Source organism: Oncorhynchus masou, chromosome 18 (assembly GCF_036934945.1).
Source record: "Oncorhynchus masou masou isolate Uvic2021 chromosome 18, UVic_Omas_1.1, whole genome shotgun sequence".
NCBI lineage: Eukaryota > Metazoa > Chordata > Actinopteri > Salmoniformes > Salmonidae > Oncorhynchus > Oncorhynchus masou.
The window spans coordinates 50,737,582-50,757,997 of record NC_088229.1 but is presented as its reverse complement, the minus strand read 5'-3'; the positions used below and the strand labels follow the sequence as shown (position 1 = coordinate 50,757,997).

The following is a 20,416-nucleotide window of genomic DNA, read 5'->3' as shown; positions in this document are numbered from 1 at the left end:
AAGATGTAACGCATTCACTTTCTCATAGGTTGCAGTGTTGTTAGTCTGTTTCAGAATGAGGAGTCTATCTTTTTGACAACCTGTGTGTGTACACAAATACCAGATACGGATGTTTTAAGGATACTGTTCCCATACATAGAACAATAGAAAGTCAGGGCTATATTCAGTAGGCAAACCTTGAATGTTGCAGAGACATTTCCTGAATAGAGCTGATATGACTTCTTATTCTACATGTCATACAGTGCATTTGGAAAATATTCAGACCCCTTGATTTATTACGACATTCTAAAATTGACTAAATAAAAAATCCTAAATCCACACACAATCGCCCATAATGACAAAGCAAAAACAGGTTTAGACATTTTTGCAGATTTATTGCAAATACCTTTTTTACATAAGTTTTCGCACCCTTTTCTATGACTCAAAATTGAGGTCCGGTGCATCCTGTTTCCATTGATCATCCTTAATGTTTCTACAACTTGGACTCCACCTGTGGTAAATTCAATAGATTGGGCATGATTTGGAAAGGAACACACCTGTCTATTTAAGGTCCCACAGTTGACAGTGCACGTCAGAGCAAAAACCAAGCCATGAGGTCGGAGGAATTGTCCATAGAGCTCCGAGACAGGATTGTGTCCAGGCACAGATCTGAGGAAGGGCACCAAAAAAATGTCTGCAGTATTGAAGGTCCCCAACAACACAGTGGCCTCCAGCATTCCGAAAAGGAAGTGTGGAACCACCAAGACTCTTCTTAGAGCTGCCCGCCTGGCCAAACTGAGCAATCGGGGAAGAAGAAGCCTTGGTCAGGGAGGTGACCAAGAACCCGATGGTCACTCTGACAGAGCTCCAGAGTTACTCTGTGGAGATGGGAGAACCTTCAAAAAGGACAATTATCTCTGCAGCACTCCACCAATCAGGCCTTTATGGCAGAGATTTTGCCAAAAGGCACCTAAAAGACTATCAGACAATGAGAAACAAGATTCTCTGGTCTGATGAAACCAACATTGAACTCTTTGGCCTGAATGCCAAGTGTCACGTCTGGAGGAAACCTGGCACCTATGGTGAAGCATGGTGGTGGCAGCATCATGCTGTGGGGATATTTTTCAGTGGCAGGGACTGGGAGACTAGTAAGGATTGAGGAAAAGATGAATGGAGAAAAGTAGAGATCCTTGATGAAAAACTGCTCCAGAGCTCTCAAGACTTTAGACTGGGGCAAAGGTTCACTTTCCAACAGAACAATGACACCTAAGCACACAGCCAAGACAATGCAGGAGTGGTTTCGGAACAAGTCTTTGAATATCCTCGAGTGGCCCAGCCAGAGCCTGAAAATATCTGTGCAGCGACGATCCACATCCAACCTGACAGAGCTTGACAGGATCTGCAGAGAAAATTGGGAGAAACTCCCCAAATACAGGTGTGTCAAGCTTGTAGCGTCATACCCAAGAAGACTCAATGCTGTAATCGCTGCCAAAGCTGCTTCAACATAGTACTGAGTAAAGGGTCTGAATACTTATGTAAATAGTATTTTTTTCCCCCATTTCTATTTTTTTTTACCTGTTATTGCTTTCATTATTGGGTACTGTGTGTAGCTTGATGAGGGGAAAAATATATATATATTTAATCCATTTTAGAATACGGTTGTAATGTAACAAAATGTGGAAAAAGTCAAGGGGTCTGAATACTTTCTGAATGTACCGTATATTTCTATTCTAAACGTCCCACATTGTTTTCTGCTGAGCGCATCCCAGTAAATGCATGCTGAACCACCCACCGCTGAACCACTTCCCACTCACTTTAAGGTGGTGCTCTTGTTCTCACTCAGGCTGATGTTGCCCAGCTTCTCTCTCCAGCGGGTGGAGGATAGCGCCACGGACTGCAGGGCCATCAGGGCTTCCTGGAGGCCGTCCCTCACACTTACCGCTTTCTTGTATCGCCGCAAAGTCACGCAGCCCACCTCCTCAAACCCTTGCAGACCGGGTCAAAGGTCAAAATATTATTCATCCACAAAGTCTGATATGGAATTATGAGATTGACTACATTGCAGTTGGTGACTGAGACTATTTGTATCAGTAAGATTGCTCAGTCTGATCAGTCGAACATGGCCAGAGATGCAATATATCTTAGAATTCCTCCAGTTGGCTAATGACAGTTGTCATTTTCTTATCTTATAAACCTCTGCAGCCAATGACAATGTGCACTTCGTTAACAATATTAAGCTTCAAGCTGCTGGATTTCCTGTCAGTGACTCATGCTTGACCTCATAACTGAACTCAGCCAATAATACACTCTGTTCATGTATCACTACATTACCCGGGGCCCTATGTAAGCCAAAACAAGTGCAGCCAGTAGTTGGGGACTGTCAGACACACACATTATGATACCTCTGGGGGTGAGACGGAGATCTGCGTTGTCGGGCCTGAGGTAGGTTCTGAACTCGGCGCGGCTGGTGAACATGCGGTAAGGTTCTGTCACCCCTCGGCACACCAAGTCATCGATCAGCACCCCGATGTAGCTCTGGGTACGAGACAGTGTCATGGGGGGCAAGGAGAGGGCCGTCCGACCTGCATTCACCCCCGCCCACAAGCCCTGGAGAGAAAGGGGTTTGTTGTGGGTCAGTTGGTAAAAAAGTGTGGCAAACGGCCGGTAGCATTGCCAAGGTTAAGAGTTTAAGTCCCACAGTGGTCATACAAAAAATATATACATTCACTGTACCGTTAGTCGCTTTGGATAAGCACGTCTGCTAAATGACAAACATGTAAAATGGCTATTCTGCTACCAGCCTTCAGTCCAAGAGCACTGCCCGTTTTCTTTTCTGATAGTAAGGTGAACAATTAATGTCACTGTTTGTTGGCCAGAGAGTCCACACACCTGGGTTGTGTTTACTAGGCACCAAATGGAAGAAAACAGACTAAAACAGGGAGGGACTACCTGTACTTGCCCCAAAAAAATGCACATTTTAGTTTCAAAACATTTTCCCTTACGTGCCCTAACAGCACAACCCAGGTGTCCCAGTTCCCAGATTAGAACAGATTTAACACCTACTTGTGCGGCTGCTTCCTCGTAGCCCGTGGTGCCGTTGATTTGACCCGCGAGGAAGAGCCCCTGCGTGCTCTTCACCTGCAGAGACGGGGTCAGCTGGGTGGGGCACACAAAGTCATACTGCACCCCGTAACCTGGAATCCAGAGAGATAAGGAGCTTATGTTTGAGGAAATCAGTTTGGGGTGAGATGCAGAATCGCTAATTTTCATAACTTTAGTTATTTCACATAATAATGAGTGGGGATTTGTAGATCAGTGGTTAAGCGCAGTCCAACTATAGTGTAGCCTCTCCAAAACAACCGCAATGACACACCTCGGAGTGCTAATGTAGATGTAGGCAGCAAACTAAAACGTGTTTAGGTCAATCAAGCTTGATGATAACTGTATCTAACTTGATCTAACAAAACTACAACAGTTGAGCTGAACAGGTGCACTTAAATCTGATCGAAAGTTTAGCAGTTAGTTAACTTCTGGATTCCTCCTCAGGCTTGAAAGAACTGGATGCGTGTAAGTAAAATGGCAAAAATCCTACTAGCATACAAGAAGGCTAGCAAGGTGGAGCTATTACTATATAGTTAACGCCCATCCAATTCTTTCAGATCTAGAAAGGTGCATAAACGATCAAGGGGTACAGGATAGGTTGACCTGAGATTCTGCATACCATTTTTCTGCCTGCACTCCTCCCTCACTCATTGGAAGTGAACAAGTGCACACTTTGGGAGAAAAAACAGATTATTGGGACCCAGAGTGGGTGTCTGTATTTTGGGCTGCATACCAGGAGTGCGGATCTCAGCTCGGTGCAAGGCGGGGATCTCCCTAAGGAGGCGGAGCTGCAGGTCAGGGGGCATGGTCATGGACAAGCCCTGGGGGTACAACAGGTCAGAGGTCAAACCTTCCGGCTCCAGCCACACCTGGTGCCTTCGCCCCGGAAACCGCAGCACCCGTGACTCGATGGAGGGACAGTATCTAAGAGAGGAGGAAAGACAAAATGCAGTTTGTAAAGTAATGTGTACACAGTTTACTGTGTGTGTGGGTGAGTGTGTGTGTCTGTCTGCGTGTGCATGTACCTGGGACCTTTGGCGTCCTGCTGTATGTGACAGTTGAGGTGGACACTCTCCCTGACCACTCTCTCCACTCCAGGCGTGGTGTGGGTCAGATAGCAGGGGAGCTGCTCTTCTGGCTACAGGGCACAGCATGTTAGAATCACAGCCAGTTTCTAGAGAATTTAAGGTGTATTATGCAACATTTTGTTTATCATTTTGTCTAGACCAGTGGTTTTTAAAGAATAAGATTTAGAAATACCTGAAATCGCTTTGTACTACTTCTTTACCTTCAAATTAACCCAAAAACAATCTTTGCCAGGTGTAAAGTTTTATGTTGGCATATTGGCAGTTGTAGTCTTTCTTTGTAGTTTTTACCTTGCAGCGGGTGTGGGTGTTGAGGAAACTGAAGGGAGTAGGCTGTTTGTCCGGGGCTTGGAGCTGAGCCAATGACAGATCCACGGACTCCTTCACTATCCGAGGGGGTGTGCCAGTCCTCAGCCGACCCACCCTCAACCCCAATGTCTCTTTCAGTGTGTATGAAAGTCCGGCACATGATTGAGCATCCCCCATCCTCCCCCCAGGAGAGGTGGTTTGGCCCATGAAGAGGGAGCCGGACAGGAAAGTGCCAGTGGTAAGTACCACTGAGCTGGACAAGATGGGGTGGCTTCCATCGACTAAGAGGAGAGAATAGAGAGAACATGTCCTAAAGGAACATTTGAAACATAACATCCTTAAGTATAAGCGGCTATAATATTCAGGGTTTGTGCTCTCTTGGTGTGAAAAGCCCAGACCCAGACCTTGTAAATGCTGTATGTAGACATTATTATACTTCTAGAGACAGGGAGTTGAATAGATTTACAAACATCCTCTCCAAACAATTACAGCGAGTTTACTGTATCTTCAGTGAAACATCCACGTGTAAATTGTGGCTGAGATTCAGGAGGGATTATAATATGGTTTAAATAAGATCTTTCAAATATCACAGCAGGAAGAATATAAATAATACATAAAGAAAAAAAAGAAAGTCAATTCAGATTGAGACATTGACGTGTGCAATGTACACAGTGTATAAAACATTAGGAACTTTCCATGACAGACTGACCAGGTAAATCCAGGTGAAAGGTGTGATCACTTATTGATGTCATCCACTTTAAGTGTAGATGAAGGGGAGGAGACAGGTTAAAGAAGGATTTTTAAGTCTTGAGACATGGATTGTGTATGTGTGCCATTCAGAGAGTGAATGGGCAAGACAAAATATTAAAGTGCCTTTGAACGGGGTATGGTAGTAGGTGCCAAGCGCACCGGTGTGAGTGTGTCAAGAACTGCAATGCTGTTGGGTTTCATGTTAAACAGTTTCCCGTGTGCATCAAGAATGGTCCACCACCCAAAGGACATCCAGCCAACTTGGTCAACTGTGGGCAGCATTGGAGTCAACATAGGCCAGCATCCCTGTGGAACGCTTTCGACTCCTTGTAGAGTCCATGGCCCAACAAATTGAGGCTGTTCTGAGGGCAAAAGGGTGTGCAACTCAATATTAGGAAGGTGTTCCTAATGTTTTGTACACTCAGTGTATATGCCCCATCTGACTCTTCATATTTTTATTTTATTTAAAAAAAACTTTTATAGATTCAGATATAACAACAAAAGCAGCACAACCTCAACCCCTCATTCTCCCATCCATACCCTCCACATTCTCCCACCCACCAAGGCATCTATAAAAGTAAGTTAAATAGGAAAGAAACAAACAGTAATAGAAACAAAAACAATGGGGAAAAAAGTTCATTTTTATATATCAGCACAACAAATGGCCACTAGAACAGACATAACTGCTTACCAAACTATGCAAATTACACTAAGTAAAAGGCAGGCTCTCCACGTATTGTATTAATGGAGACCAGGTTTAGTCAAACTTTTGTCGGGACCCATGCAGTGTACCTAACCTAGCCTTATATGGACTTCCTGCCCCTGGAGAACAGAACGGACAATGAGAACGGATTGTGGATTGGTTGCTGAAATCCCCTCTTTCCCACAGTGTGCCAATCTCCCTAATAAATTGCCCATTTGTATTCTAGTTGTGCTCGTGTGCGTGTTTTGTTATTGAACTTGGTGACGTGGAAACCCCACCCCATTGAGCCTGCTACACTAGGTAGTACAGGCATCTTAACAGAATTAATGCGACCTGTTAATGAAATGGGAAGAGACGACAACCTTATGAAATCCTGCTTAGTGCGCTCCAGGAGTGTTTTGAAGTTGTTTAAACAGAGCCTTAAATGAGTGTGTGACCTTTATCCCCAAATAAGTAAAGACCTGATGCTCCACCTTAAATGGGAAGTTGGCATTCCCAATACCTTCTGCTAACTGATTAATGGGGAGGAGCACACTTTTGTTAGGTTTAACTTATAACCAGAGAATGTGCCAAAACCTTGTAGCATGTCCATGAGTATAAAATAAGATTGTCTGCATATAAGGACAACTTGTGAGTTATGTTGCCCCTTAATATTCCCTTAATCCTTTCCTCCGCCCGCAGGGCAATAGCAAGATGCTCAATAGCCATATCAAATAGGAAAGGGGATAAACAGCAACCCTGCCTGGCCCCCCCTGTGGAGAGGGAAGTAGCTGGAGGTAACATTGTTGGTGCGAACAGAAGCCACTGGGGACGAGTACAAAATCTTAATCCAGGAAAGGAATGACAGGCCAAATACAAATCTCTCTAGTACTGTCAATAGATATTCCCACTCAACCTGGTCGAAAGCCTTTTCAGCATCAAGAAAGAAGACAACATCTGAGTGGGCAGAATAAAGAACATTAAATATTATTATAGAAAGATTACCTACCTGAGAAATCTGGTTTGGTCAGTTAGTTATTAGGCATCACTGTCTCTAAAACGGCAGGAGAGGACCTAAGTGAGAATTTTATAATTGCAGCACAAAAGTATTATAGGGCGGTATGAGCCACAATCTAGGGGATTCGTCTTTTTTAAGCAAAACCAAAATAGTCGCCTGGGTAAGTGTCTGTGGCAGTTGTGTGGTGCCAGCTCCTATTAGTTCTATTGAGCACTGTGGCACCAACTCACCTTCCGAACGTTCTTTTCCCAGCTTATTGTTCAACGTCACAATGCCTCATTCGCTATTATTGGCAATGAGACCTGCTCACGTTATTCTATAGTTCAAATGTAAACAAAAATAATATTGGAACTCTGCGGTCTTCCCATTGTTTACGATGGTCTTCCCATTGTTTACTCCACAAAAGCCGTGGCTTTTGCAGAGCAAGGGGAACAACTACTTCAAGGTCTCAGAGAGAGTGACATCACCGATTGAAACGCTATTACCGCGCACCCCACTAACTAGCCAGCCATTTCTCACCGGGTCCACATAGGCTTCATTAATGCCATTCAGACTTGAACAACAACAACTATGATAGCTGAGGTTCATAGATTGGTATGAATAGTAGTTCAGAACCTAATGTTTTAGGGTCCATACACAGATCGGCTACATACTGTAGCTAGCTACACATCCATAGGCATACAGTTATTTTTATCCTCCACTACACAATATGCAAGGAAGAATGTGCTGTTACTTCAGCTGCATTGCAAGGCAAGCTTACACAATTGTACATTCAATTTGCAGTAAATGCTTTAGCTAGCTAAATTCTTTACATCCACTGTTTCACAAGACGACAGCCTGGTTTGCTGGTTCTCAGGAGTCCCTAAAACAAACACCACGAATCAAACTTATTCTCCCAACACTAGCTAGCTGGCTAATGTTAGCTAGTCAGATAATTTACGAAAATCGCTATTTAGCAAGTTAACTTCATGACAAAAAATATGCACAAATGTTTGTCTCTACATTAGCTAACATATTCCCCTCAATTGTACATTTTGTCAGCCATCTTCACCCAGGGACAGGTGGCTTGTGTCAAAATTCGTCATTGGAACTACACGATATGATTGGTCATATAAAAATCTTGGGACCCAAATGCATAATGAGTGCTCTAACTCCCCCCGTGTGGTGGTCTGGAGCAATGAAGGCGTGACGCTGGGTACCTCTAAGTCCCGCGGTGCAAGCTCGCAACTTTTAACCTGTTAAATCTATGGGGGCGCCATTTCATTTTTGGATAAAAAGACGTGCCCGTTTTAAGCGCAATATTTTGTCACAAAAAGATGCTCGACTATGCATATAATTGATAGCTTTGGAAAGAAAACACTCTGAGGTTTCCAGAACTGCAAAGATATTGTCTGTGGGTGCCCCAGAACAGGAGCTACAGGCAAAACCAAGATGAAACTGCAACCAGGAAATGAGCAGGATTTGAGGCTCTGTTTTTCATTGCCTCCTTATATGGCTGTGAATGCGACAGGAATGAGCCTGCCCTATCTATCGTTTCCCCAAGATGTCTTCAGCATTGTGACGTATTTGTAGGCATATCATTGGAAGATTGACCATAAGAGACTACATTTTCCAGGTGTCCGCCCGGTGTCCTCCGTCGAAATTGTTGCGTCATTTTCAGCTGCTGGTATTTTTCCATGGGATTCTGAGACGAAAGCAGGCTTCCACGAACGGCATATCAATGAAGAGATATGTGAAAAAACACCTTGAGGATTGATTCTAAACAACGTTTGCCATGTTTCGGTCGATATTATGGAGTTAATTTGGAAAAAGTTTGACGTTTTGGTGACTGAATTTTTGGTTCGTTTCGGTAGCCAAATGTGATGTACAAAACGGAGCGATTTCTCCTACACAAAGATTCTTTCAGGAAAAACTGAACATTTGCTATGTAACTGAGAGTCTCCTCATTGAAAACATCCGAAGTTCTTCAAAGGTAAATGATTTTATTTATTTGGTTTTCTGATTTTTGTGAAAATGTTGCGTGCTAAATGCTACGCTAAATGCTAAGCTAGCTAGCAATACTCTTACACAAATGCTTGATTTGCTATGGTTCAAAAGCATATTTTGAAAATCTGAGATGACAGTGTTAAGAAAATGCTAAGCTTGAGAGCAGGCATATTAGTTTCATTTCATTTGCGATTTTCAGAAATCGTTAACGTTGCGTTATGGTAATGAGCCTGAGGCTGTATTCACGATCCTGGATACGGGATGGGTAGTATCAAGAAGTTAAAGGAGGAACCACTGTAGGTGCACAACAATGTATCCTTTGGCCTTGGTTGGGTCTTTGAATGTCTTCTACTCGCCGGAGGTAGTAGTGATCTTCAGTATGACTGGGTAAAGAATGCCAAATTTGGTGTCCAGACAGCGGTGTAGGAGCTCCCTCACCTCATTGAAGGCTGACCTCTTCTTCATGACTGCAGATGAGTAAATTGGGTTTGATTCCAATTTAAATGTTACAAAATTAACACGCTGGGGGAGGTGTTGGTTAAGTATTAATAGTAAATTGTTCGCCCTGGATCGGAGCACCGAGAAAACGCGTCTTTACTTGTTGCTGTTCACCTGCTCTTTCAGCACCTCTTGAAACTCCCCATCCCGATCCGGGATTGTGACTCCATATTTTAAAATCAATTAAAATAATGATTTTTTCTTAACAACACTGTCATCTCAGATTTTCAAAATATTTTGATATAATTTGTGTAATTACTGGTCATGTTGGCAAAGTTCTGTTTTTCAAGAGGAACTCCCAGCCACATACCAGATGCGCAGTGTTTCCTGAAAGCGTCTGCTGTTTTGCACTGCAGTCACCTACAACGTGAAACTCCATGAAAATCAAATAAAATTAAAATAATGCTATATGTTATTGACATATCATGAAAATCAAGGTTTGTCATTTACCTTTTTCACATATCTCCATACATGCAGTTTAAGCAAAAAATATGGCAGGTTTTTCAGACTCTCTATTTTGATATAATTAATTACTGGTCAGTTGGAGATCAAAAGTTCTGTCATTTCCTGGATGCCAAGGGTTTTGCCTGAAATCTTTTGTACTGCTGCTCTTTCAACTAGCAATTATATGTCCATTAATATCTTGTTTATTGAAAATGAAATAGCGCCACCATAAGTGTAAGAGGTTAATATGTTATTGACATATGTCATGAAAATCAAGAATTTCCTCACTACACGCAAATATAAGCGTTTTTGTATCTCACCAGTAGAAAAAGGCCATCTACATCTCCTGGTTGTAACTAAACCACAATATCCAGAATTCATTGCGATTTCAGGATGTAGTACGTCCCTGTCGAGGTGCATGCAGTTGAGAATGGGGGTCAACAGATAGCTAACGTTACTCACCGTACCAGCCACTCTTTCATAGAACATCAGCTTGCGAATAAATATTGTATTTTTGTGTCAACAACATCTGTAAAGTTTAGTCATGCTGTGGTGCTCAGTACCTGGATGTACAAACTACAAGAATGCACAAGCTTCTGGGTTGCCTGGAAACCAGCCGTGGAACGGCATTGAATTCTACTTGGGCAGAAATGTTTGAATCAGGAAAGTTTCCTATCATGACCTTTACAAGCCAGAATTATGAATACAATTATATTTTAATGCACTTTCCTAGAGAGTGTCAGCTAAAGACTTACAGAAATCTCTGGAACATGCTAACATCTCTGTTGACGGGTTTACATTACGTAAAACACTAAACAAGAATGGTGTTCATGGGAGGACACCACGGAAGAAGCCACTGCTGTCCAAAAAAATCATTGCTGTACATCTGAAGTTTGCAAAAGTGCACCTAGATGTTCCACAGTGTTACTAGCAAAATATTCTGTGGACAGATGAAACTACAGTTGAGTTGTTTGGAAGGAACACACAACACTGTGTGTGGCACAGCACACTAACATCAAAACCTCATCCAAACTGTAAAGTATGGTGGAGGGAGCATCATGGGTTGTGGCTGCCTCAGGGCCTGGACAGCTTGCTATCAGACTGAAAAATGAATTCCCAAGTTGATCAAGACATTTTGCAGGAGAATGTAAGGCGATCTGTCCTCCAATTGAAGCTCAACAGAAGTTGGGTGATGCAACAGGACAACGACCCAAAACACAGAAGTAAATCAACAACAGAATGGCTTCAACAGAATAAAATATGCCTTCTGGAGTGGCCCAGTCCTGACCTTAACCCGATTGAGATGCTGTGGCATGACCTCAAGAGAGCAGTTCACAACAGACATCCCAAGAATATTGCTAAACTGAAACAGTTTTGTAAAGAGGAATGGTCCAAAATTCCTCCTGACCGCTGTGCAGTTCTGATCCGCAACTACAGAAAACATTTAATTGAGGTTATTGCTGCCAAAGGAGGGTCAACCAGTTATTTAATCCAGGGGTTCACATACTTTTCCCACCCTGCACTGTGAATGTTTACACAGTGTGTTCAATAAAGACATGAAAACATATAATTGTTTTTGTTATTAGTTTAAGCAGATTGTGTGTGTCTATTGTTGTGACCTAGATAAAGTTCAGCCACATTTTATAACCAATTTATGCAGAAATCCAGGTATTTCCAAAGGGTTCACATACTTTTCTTGCCACTGTAAGTGCTAGTTGGAAATAGGAAACTCTGAAATGTCTGACTTGCTAGCTGGTTTTAGTTATACACGTGCAGCATTCAATGAATCAACAAGTCGCACATTTAGTTTCCCAGTTCCAACTAGTATGTGAACACTGCATTATCTGCTTAGCAGAGCTCCAGTATCAAGCGTAACATCAGTACTGTTTAGGCCTACTTTGCAAGCTCCCCGGCAATGGGGCATCAAGTAACAATTACTCACATAGGCCTACTGGTCTTTGGTCAAAATTGCTTGAAATGTATAATTTACTCATGAAGCTTGCATTTGGAATTTGTTGTTAAAATTATTAGTGGCAAAGACACACTTGCGCTCCCCAAACTCCCGCCTATGGCCAGTTGGGAGTGCTTGTTCTGTTGTTATGTTTGCTGTTGCTTTCACATGTTTAAAACACATATGTGGTAAATCTATATTCCAACGAATCCTACAATAATTGCTCATGTTAGCTTTTCATCATTCCATCCCCATACCATTTATTGCAACACTTCGACATTTCTGTTTCATGTTTGATACATTTTTTATTTAGCCCATAGCCCTACCCTCTGAGTGGGCACAATCTTTATTGTGCACATGAATGTTCGCAAGTCTCATGACTTGAGGTAGAATTTCTGTTTATTTAATTCGATGTATGGTTTCCTTTGTTCATATTTAAGGGGTTATGCTTGAGTTTCTTGTGTATGTGTCCTATGTCTCTGTCATTCTTAGTTGTGCATAATAGGAGGGTGCACACTTTTTAGTCAGTACGTTGAATGAGAGAAAATAATTGTTTGTTCCATTTATGTATGGTGATGAATTATCAATAATCCTGATTGTAACAGATGTGGAAATTGCCTTTTACATTGCAGAACAGTTTATTGGTTGTAATTGCCAATTGGGTAATTGTTTGGTGCTGGGAGGGGCCAAGTGCTTATATGTACCTGTTTGAGCTCCTGTTAAGACATATTCAATGTGGTTTCTCAAGTGGAGGCTGTGCAGTCTTTCCCTCTACCTGTGTCCTTTCAGATAGGACAGGTTCAAGGGATTATCCACTTTTGTATATTTTTTATAGTCAGTAGTTTTGAAAGTAGCGCCCCACGAACCAAAAGTGGTCCCTTCAAATTGTGTACTACATTGCATATGTGCAGAAACACTATACAGACACCTGCATACTGTTGCTTTCATCCTTCCACTTGACATTGTGCCGTGGATGTTTTTGGACTATTGCCAAACTTGAACCACATGGGTTTACTCTTTTTGACTCTCCCGTGTCCCGGTGTAGCGCTTGCCACCCTCCCGACTTTCCACCGACCTGTACTGGAAACTACATCCCTCCAAGGTGCTTCTCTCTTGGCTATCATACTGGTAACACAGCCTTCATTGCGTTGCTGGTGGGCCCCAGCATTCAATCGCATTGAGTAAGTCACCGCTCTCTCCTTGCTGTTGTTATGCTGCCGAGTTTTGTGCCTTGGTTGTGTTTATTGTGGGTGCTGGCTAGTTTCTAGTCTGTGGTTGGGTTCTGGCTTGTTGCCTATGACTGTGGTGATCCCACCTGACAATCACACTGTGTGGATTGATTGACTTTTATCTGATTCCTCGACAACCTATTTTATTTGCAAGGTTTTGAACAGAGTTGTTCCAAAATGGCGTCTACCACTTTCCGCCGTATGGGGAAACAGACTTTTTCCAGATTGGCAGCAACCACCTTCAGAGACTACGGTGAACATTTCATCCCATGTTGGAGCTGCATCTACTTTTCAGTTCCAGGATAATATTGTCAGGCCAAATTTCCAATGTGGAAACTGTCAGCTTATTGAGGAATATACAGTACCCGTCACACCTACTAATTCATGGGTTTTTCTAAACATTTTACTATTTTCCACATTGTAGAATAATAGTGAAGACATCAAAACTATGAAATAACACATATTGAATAATTTAGTAACCAAAAGTGTTGAACAAATCAAAATATATTTGATATGAGATTCTTCAAAGTAGCCACTCTTGACAGAATGCCAAGAGTGTGCAAAGCGGTCATCAAGGCAAAGGGTGCCTACTTTGAAGAATCTCAAATATATTTAGATTTGTTTAACACTTTTGGTTACTACATTATTCAATGTGTTATTTCATAGTTTGTCTTAACTATTGTTCTACAATGTACAAAATAGTAAAAAGAATGAAAAACCCTTGAACGAGTAGGTGTGTAAACTCTTGACTGGTACTGTGTGTCTGTGCTGGATGTCCAGAGTAAGCACATTGAGACATCGCAGCGTATCCTGGTTAGTTCCCACTCGAAGACCTTTTCTACTCCTCAGCTGGTCGTCGTGCCACTGCCACGCCACGTTGCCACTCTCTGACTGGCCAGGGCTGCCCTGCAGAGACCCCCCCCCCAGAGAATAAAAGAGCAATGACGCTTTATGAGGAGCTGGTGGATGCCACTTATCCATCCTGCATCCCATGTGAGGCACATCACACACAATAAGCCCAGCGCAAGGCAGCGGTCTTTGGTGAAGGGGGCTGAAATGGTTTTGGAGGATCCCATCCCACTGACCAACAGTTTTTCCCACCTGCTTCCAGAGATTCCTTCATCCTCTACACTGTCTCCAGCCCAGGGGGGTCTCTACCACATATACTACAGCCGGCTCTGGTCCATCGGGCCCCACTGCTCTTCGGTCCTCAAGGGGTCTTGTAAACCACTCGAGGCAAAAGAACGGCCGGACCTCCCGGTTATTTCAATACTTGTCATCATTGGCAGGCCTATGGTGAGACATCTCGGTTTAAGTGCAAAAACCCTGTGCTACCCAGGAGCACAAGTACAGGACATTACAAGGCTGCTTCTGACCGTACAGATGACGGGAGCTGACACTGTCATAGTCTATGTGGGGTCAAACGACATCGGGAGGGCTAGCTCGCAACTTCTGAAAATGTATTTTAAAGAACTGATTCTAGCATTGAAAGATTCCAAAAAGCGGTCAATCATTTCAGGTCCGGTACCATCGTTGGGCCACAGGTGTGAAAGATTCAACAGACAACTGGCATTACACATCTGGCTAAAAGATTACTGTCGTGTTGTTGGAATCACTTTTATAGATAACCATGACTCCTTCTGGAAACAGAAAATACTCTAAAGGAAAAACAGAGTCCATCCAAATCATCTTGGCTCCTGGATGCATTTCAAGGCTGCGTTAAAACTTCTCAATGACCCAAGACCAGCTCAGTTTATCCCTACCATTGTGACAATATGTTGTCATAATGCTGCATCAAATGTACATTATCCCAGGGACGTTGGAAGGCACATTGTAAGTAACTTAATTGTCCCACTAACTGCCCTGAATACCTCTGTTGATTCTACAGCTATTGTATGCAGTAATCATGTGCCTATGAACCAGAGTTACACTGTTAACACTGAGGTATGCCCTAGTAGGAAGTCCACTGTGTACAGCTCACCGTGCACCATCAGCTCCAATATAAATAACATAAGCAAGTTTACTTCTGATAAGCATCCCAGTAAAGCATGCAAAACAATAAAGCAACCCAGAAATAGCCCATAATAACATATGTAGTCTAAGAAACAAGGTTCATGAAGTCAATAACTTAACATTTTACATTCATATACTGACTCTCTCTGAAACGCACTTAGATAATACCTTTGATGATACAGTGTTAGCAATACATGGCTGTTATATCTACCGAAAATACAGAAATGCCAATGGGGGTGGTGTTGTGGTCTATATTCAGAACCACATTCCTGTAAAGCTTAGAGAGGATCTCATGTTAAATACTGTTTGGCTACAGGTTCATCTGCCTCACCTAAAGCCCAGTCTTGTGGGAAGCTGCTATAGACCACCAAGACAGCATCTGGATGATATGTGTGAAATGCTTGATAATGTATGTCATATTAACAAAGTATATTTTCTGGGTGATTTAAATATTGACTGGCTTCCACCAAGCTGCCCAATCAAGAAAAAACATCAAACTTATACCAGTGCCTGCAACCTGGTTCAGGTTGTCAGTCAACCAACCATGGTAGTTACAAATAGCACAGGAATGAAATCATCAATATGTATTTATCACATATTTAATAATGCTGCAGAAATTTGCTTTAAAGCAGTATCCAAATCCATAGGATGTAGTGATCACAATATAGGAGCCATATCTAGGAAAACCAAAGTTCCAAAGCCTGGGCCTAATATAGTGTATACAATAAGTTTTGTAGTGATTATTACGTTGATGATATAAATAATATTTGCTGGTGTGTAATGAGGAACAACCAAACGCTGCACTTGACACATTTATGAAATTTCTTATTCCATTTACTAATAAGCATGCACCCATTAGGAAAATTACTGTAAAAACTGTTAAAAAAAAAGATTGTGGGAGCTGTTTTGTTAGACTTCTGTGTGGCTTTTGACATTATCGATCATAATCTGCTGCTGGAAAAACATGTGGAATATGTCACCTGTTGCCACAAGAAAAGGGCAGTCAGTGAAGCACAAACACTATTGTAATGATGGGTTCGGAGTTCTGACTCCTAAACATTAAATATGGTTAATTATCAGGTATCCTATTGAAATATTGAGTGCCATAGTCTGGTATCTACACCAGAAGTTAATGGTTATCTGTAGAAGGAATGTATATGATCAAGGAAATTAAGCTTGGAATGTACTGGGTAAAGGAAAGGCAATAACATGTTGGAAGGCACTGATGGAGAGATGTGGTTTAGTGAGGAATGGGGGGCAAAGGTCAGGTCTGGTCACATTAAGGAGAAGGAACAGTTTGTTGCCCGCATCACTTAACTTCCTGCATAATAATAAATATGTCATGTTTAGAGTGGAGGGAATGTCAACCAAATTGGGGTATACAGTTGAAGTCGGAAGTTTACATACACTTAGGTTGGAGTCATTAAAACTTGCTTTTCAACCACTCAACAAATTTCTTGTTAACAAACTATAGTTTGTAATTTTTCCAACAATTGTTAACAGACAGATTATTTCACTTAATCACTATATCACAATTCCAGTGGGTCAGAAGTTTATATACACTAAGTTGACTGTGCCTCTAAACAGCTTGGAAAATTACAGAAAATTATCTCATAGCTTTAGAAGCTTCTGATAGGCTAATTGACAACATTTGTGTAAATTGGAGGTGTACCTGTGAATGTATTTCAAGGCCTACCTTCAAACTCAGTGCCTCTTTGCTTGACATCATGGGAAAATCAAAAGAAATCAGCCAAGACCTCAGACAAAAAAATTGTAGACCTCCACAAGTTTGGTTCATCCTTGGGAGCAATTTCCAAATGCCTGAAGGTACCACGTTTATCTGTACAAGCAATAGTACGCAAGTATAAACACCATGGGACAACGCAGCTGTCATACCGCTCAAGAAGGAGACGCGTCTCCTAGAGATGAACGTACTTTGGTGCGAAAAGTGCAAATCAATCCCGGAACAGCAGCAAAGGACCTTGGGAAGATGCTAGAGGAAACTGGTACAAAAGTATCGATATCCACAGTAAAACATTGACATAACATGAAAAGCCGCTCAGCAAGGAAGAAGCCACTGCTTCAAAACTGCCATAAAAAAGCCAGACTACGTTTTGCAACTGCACATATGGGGACAAAGATCGTACTTTTTGGAGAAATGTTCTCTGGTCTGATGAAACAAAAATATAATTGTTTGGCCATAATGACCATTGTTATGTTTGGAGGAAAAAGGGGGACGCTTGCAAGCCGAAGAACACTATCCCAACCATGAAGCACGGCGGTGGCAGCATCATGTTGTGGGGGTCCTTTGCTGCAGGAAGGACTGGTGCAGTTCACAAAATAGATGGCATCATGAGGGAGGAAAAATATGTGGATATATTGAAGCAAAAGTTCACGTTCTTGATGTCTCAAGACATCAGTCAGGAAGTTAAAGCTTGGTCACAAATGGGTCTTCCAAATCGACAATGGCCCCAAGCATATATCCAAAGCTGTGGCAAAATGGCTTAAGGACAACAAAGTCAAGGTATTGGAGTGGCCATCACAAAGCCCTGACCTCAATCCTATAGCAAATTTGTGGGCAGAACTGAAAAAGCATATGCGAGCAAGGAGGCCTACAAACCTGACTCAGTTACACAAGCTCTGTCAGGAGGAATGGGCCAAAATTCACCCAACTTATTGTGGGAAGCTTGTGGAAGGTTACCTGAAACGTTTGACCCACGTTAAACAATTTAAAAGGCATTGATACCAAATACTAATTTGAATGTATGTAAACTTCTGACCCACTGGGAATGTGATGAAAGAAATAAAAGGTGAAATAAATAATTCTCTCTACTATTATTCTGACATTTCACATTCTTAAAATAAAGTGGTGATCCTGACTGACCTAAGACTGCAAATTTTTACTAGGATTAAAAGTCAGGAATTGTGAAAAACTGAGTTTAAATGTATTTGGCTAAGGTGTATGTAAACTTCAGACTTCAATTGTATATAAACACTACCAATGTTGGAACCATGTCTGTGTCTTATGCAGCTGTATGACCCAGCGGGTGAATAAACTTTTAGTTTTAGCTTTAATAACGGTCAGTAAGTTTTAATAGGTTCATTAGAACCTAACAGTAAATACAAACTATTTATTTTCACATTTGTACTTGCACACTATTTGCACATTGTTACAACACTATGCATAGCCAGTAATAACATTTGAAAGATCTCTATTCTTTTGAAACTTTTGTGAGTGTAATCTTCTCATGTACATTTCAGATTGTTTATTTCACTTTTGTTTATCTATTCCACTTGCTCCCATGCCAATAAAGCCCTTTGAATTTAATTCAAATAGAGAGTGAGAGGTTTGTTAGAGAGAGGAGTGTGTGTGAAAGAGTGAGTGTGTGAGAGAGTGAGAGAGGAATTTGTGTGTGTGTGTGTGTGAGAGGAAGGGAGAAAGAGGGGATGCATACTACTACGGTTCAAATACTTGTACAACATAGACCTACAATCATCCTACATAAAACAGATGACAGCATGACGCTGTAGGGGAATGGTCAAAGATTCAACAGGAAAACACAAGTACCAGATACTAAGAGAGATTGTGTAGTGTGTGAATGTGTAGTGTGTGTTTGTGTGAGAGAGTCAGTCTATCAGTCTGTCAGTCTTTCCTACCCAGTCTTATCCCAGTGACTCTGTGGTGTCCAGGCTCCTCTGGGTTGGGTTGTGACACCAGCAACTCATCCACTGAGCCCTCCAACACTGTCAGCCTGGGAGTGGACAGCAATTCTGACTGCAGAGGAGTCAGGAGAGGATTAAAGCACTAATCATTTTTTAGATACAGATTTTCTTGATAGATGGTCAATTAAAAAGAGTATCACTGCAACATGGATTTGGAGCCAATATGTGCTCTTATCTCCAACATGGTAGACGATTTTATCTAACGGGACTTACAGTACAGTGAGTGTATACATGTATTTTTATGTGATACATGCAGGAATTAAACCCACAAACGTGGCATTGCTAGCGCCACGCTCTTACCAACGAAGCCGACACAGGACTTTATGTAAACAACTTGTCTGATTCCTGTTTAAACAATTCAATTAAATGAACTTGAACAGATCCTGGCTGTGCTGAGTGGTAGGTACCTGAATGAATTGGCGGTAGCGTTCCCGGTCCAGCTGTGCCCGGGGTCCCCACACAGCGGGCCCTTTGCTGCGGTTTAGGATGGAGAAGTGGACCCCGGCCGAGTCGCCTGCTCGCCCACACAGACCGTCCAGAGCATCCACCTCCCTCACCAGCTGGCCTTTCCCCACGCCCCCCAGAGATGGGTTACAGGAGAGGGCCCCTGAGGTACAACGAGAGGAGAAGGGTGAGAGAGAGGGAGTGTGAGTGGGTGGGTGGCTCAGAGAGAGATACTGCTCTATTCCTACTGATCCCACAAGTAAATAACAGGCGGCTCTTCCTCTCTCTCACCGATAGTCATGATCTTCTGGGTAATGAGGAGAGTCTCTGCCCCCAATCTGGCTGATGCGGCCGCTGCCTCAGTCCCAGCATGTCCTCCCCCCACCACGATGACATCATACTGGCGCCTGGTGAGGTCACTGCCAGTCCGAGAGGATACAAATGACAGGACGTTGCGTCGGAGCAGGTGCAGTTTCTGTGCCAACATGTCAAAGTTTCATGACAACTATCAAAGTAAGAGAAGAAGAGTTAGGTTGTGTAGATAATCAACATTTTAAATGATTTTACTTGTTGATAATAGATCAGTAAATATGATCAAATGAAACATGTTAGGATGACAATGTGGCACTACCTCCAAGACTATCCTAACAAAATCTACCTCATACCCCTGCACATCGACTTGGTACTGGTACCCCGTGTATATAGCCAAGTTATCTTTACTGGTGTTATTATTTCTAAACAACAACAAAAAATCTACATTGTTGGGAAGGTTCCCGGCCCGCAAGTAAGCGTTTCACTGTTAGTCTAAGCCTGTTGTTTACTAAGCATTTGACAAAAAAACTCAGATGCCTGCATTTTCGAAAAAGCAAGAGCATTTGAATAAGATGTAACGTTATTGATCTCAACGTAGACTTGCTCTCTCATATCTGACCTCAACTGCAAAACTCAATTCTGGTTCTGAATAGCTAACGTTAGCCATGTCCACTTACCAACTGCCCTCATATCAGAATTAACAATGTAATCCGTTTTACTGGTCACGAAACAGTTTTATAATCATACAGGAGTGTTCAATATTGCAGAAGTATCAGAACAATAGGTAAATTGCTGTGAAGAGAGGTATTACAAAACATTAATCTAATAGTTCCCACCGGGGGCCGCCATTGTTTTGCCGTCAGTGCCCGTAACCGTAATATAGTGTGTATA

General features: G+C 42.2%; 1 protein-coding gene across 1 annotated transcript in view; it reads right to left on the bottom strand.

The window, feature by feature from the left end:
* The window catches only part of mto1 (mitochondrial tRNA translation optimization 1), a 22,168-nt gene extending 1,752 nt beyond the window's left edge, over nucleotides 1-20,416 (bottom strand). Inside the window, exons 1-10 of the mRNA XM_064923593.1 lie at nucleotides 20,203-20,416; nucleotides 19,505-19,718; nucleotides 19,177-19,376; nucleotides 18,704-18,821; nucleotides 4,458-4,756; nucleotides 4,107-4,219; nucleotides 3,815-4,005; nucleotides 3,043-3,173; nucleotides 2,382-2,586; nucleotides 1,794-1,965 (exon numbers count right to left, since the gene is read on the bottom strand). Of these exons, the coding sequence (XP_064779665.1) occupies nucleotides 1,794-1,965; nucleotides 2,382-2,586; nucleotides 3,043-3,173; nucleotides 3,815-4,005; nucleotides 4,107-4,219; nucleotides 4,458-4,756; nucleotides 18,704-18,821; nucleotides 19,177-19,376; nucleotides 19,505-19,700 (1,625 nt within the window). The 5' untranslated portion in view covers nucleotides 19,701-19,718; nucleotides 20,203-20,416. The remainder of the gene's footprint in view (nucleotides 1-1,793; nucleotides 1,966-2,381; nucleotides 2,587-3,042; nucleotides 3,174-3,814; nucleotides 4,006-4,106; nucleotides 4,220-4,457; nucleotides 4,757-18,703; nucleotides 18,822-19,176; nucleotides 19,377-19,504; nucleotides 19,719-20,202) is intronic.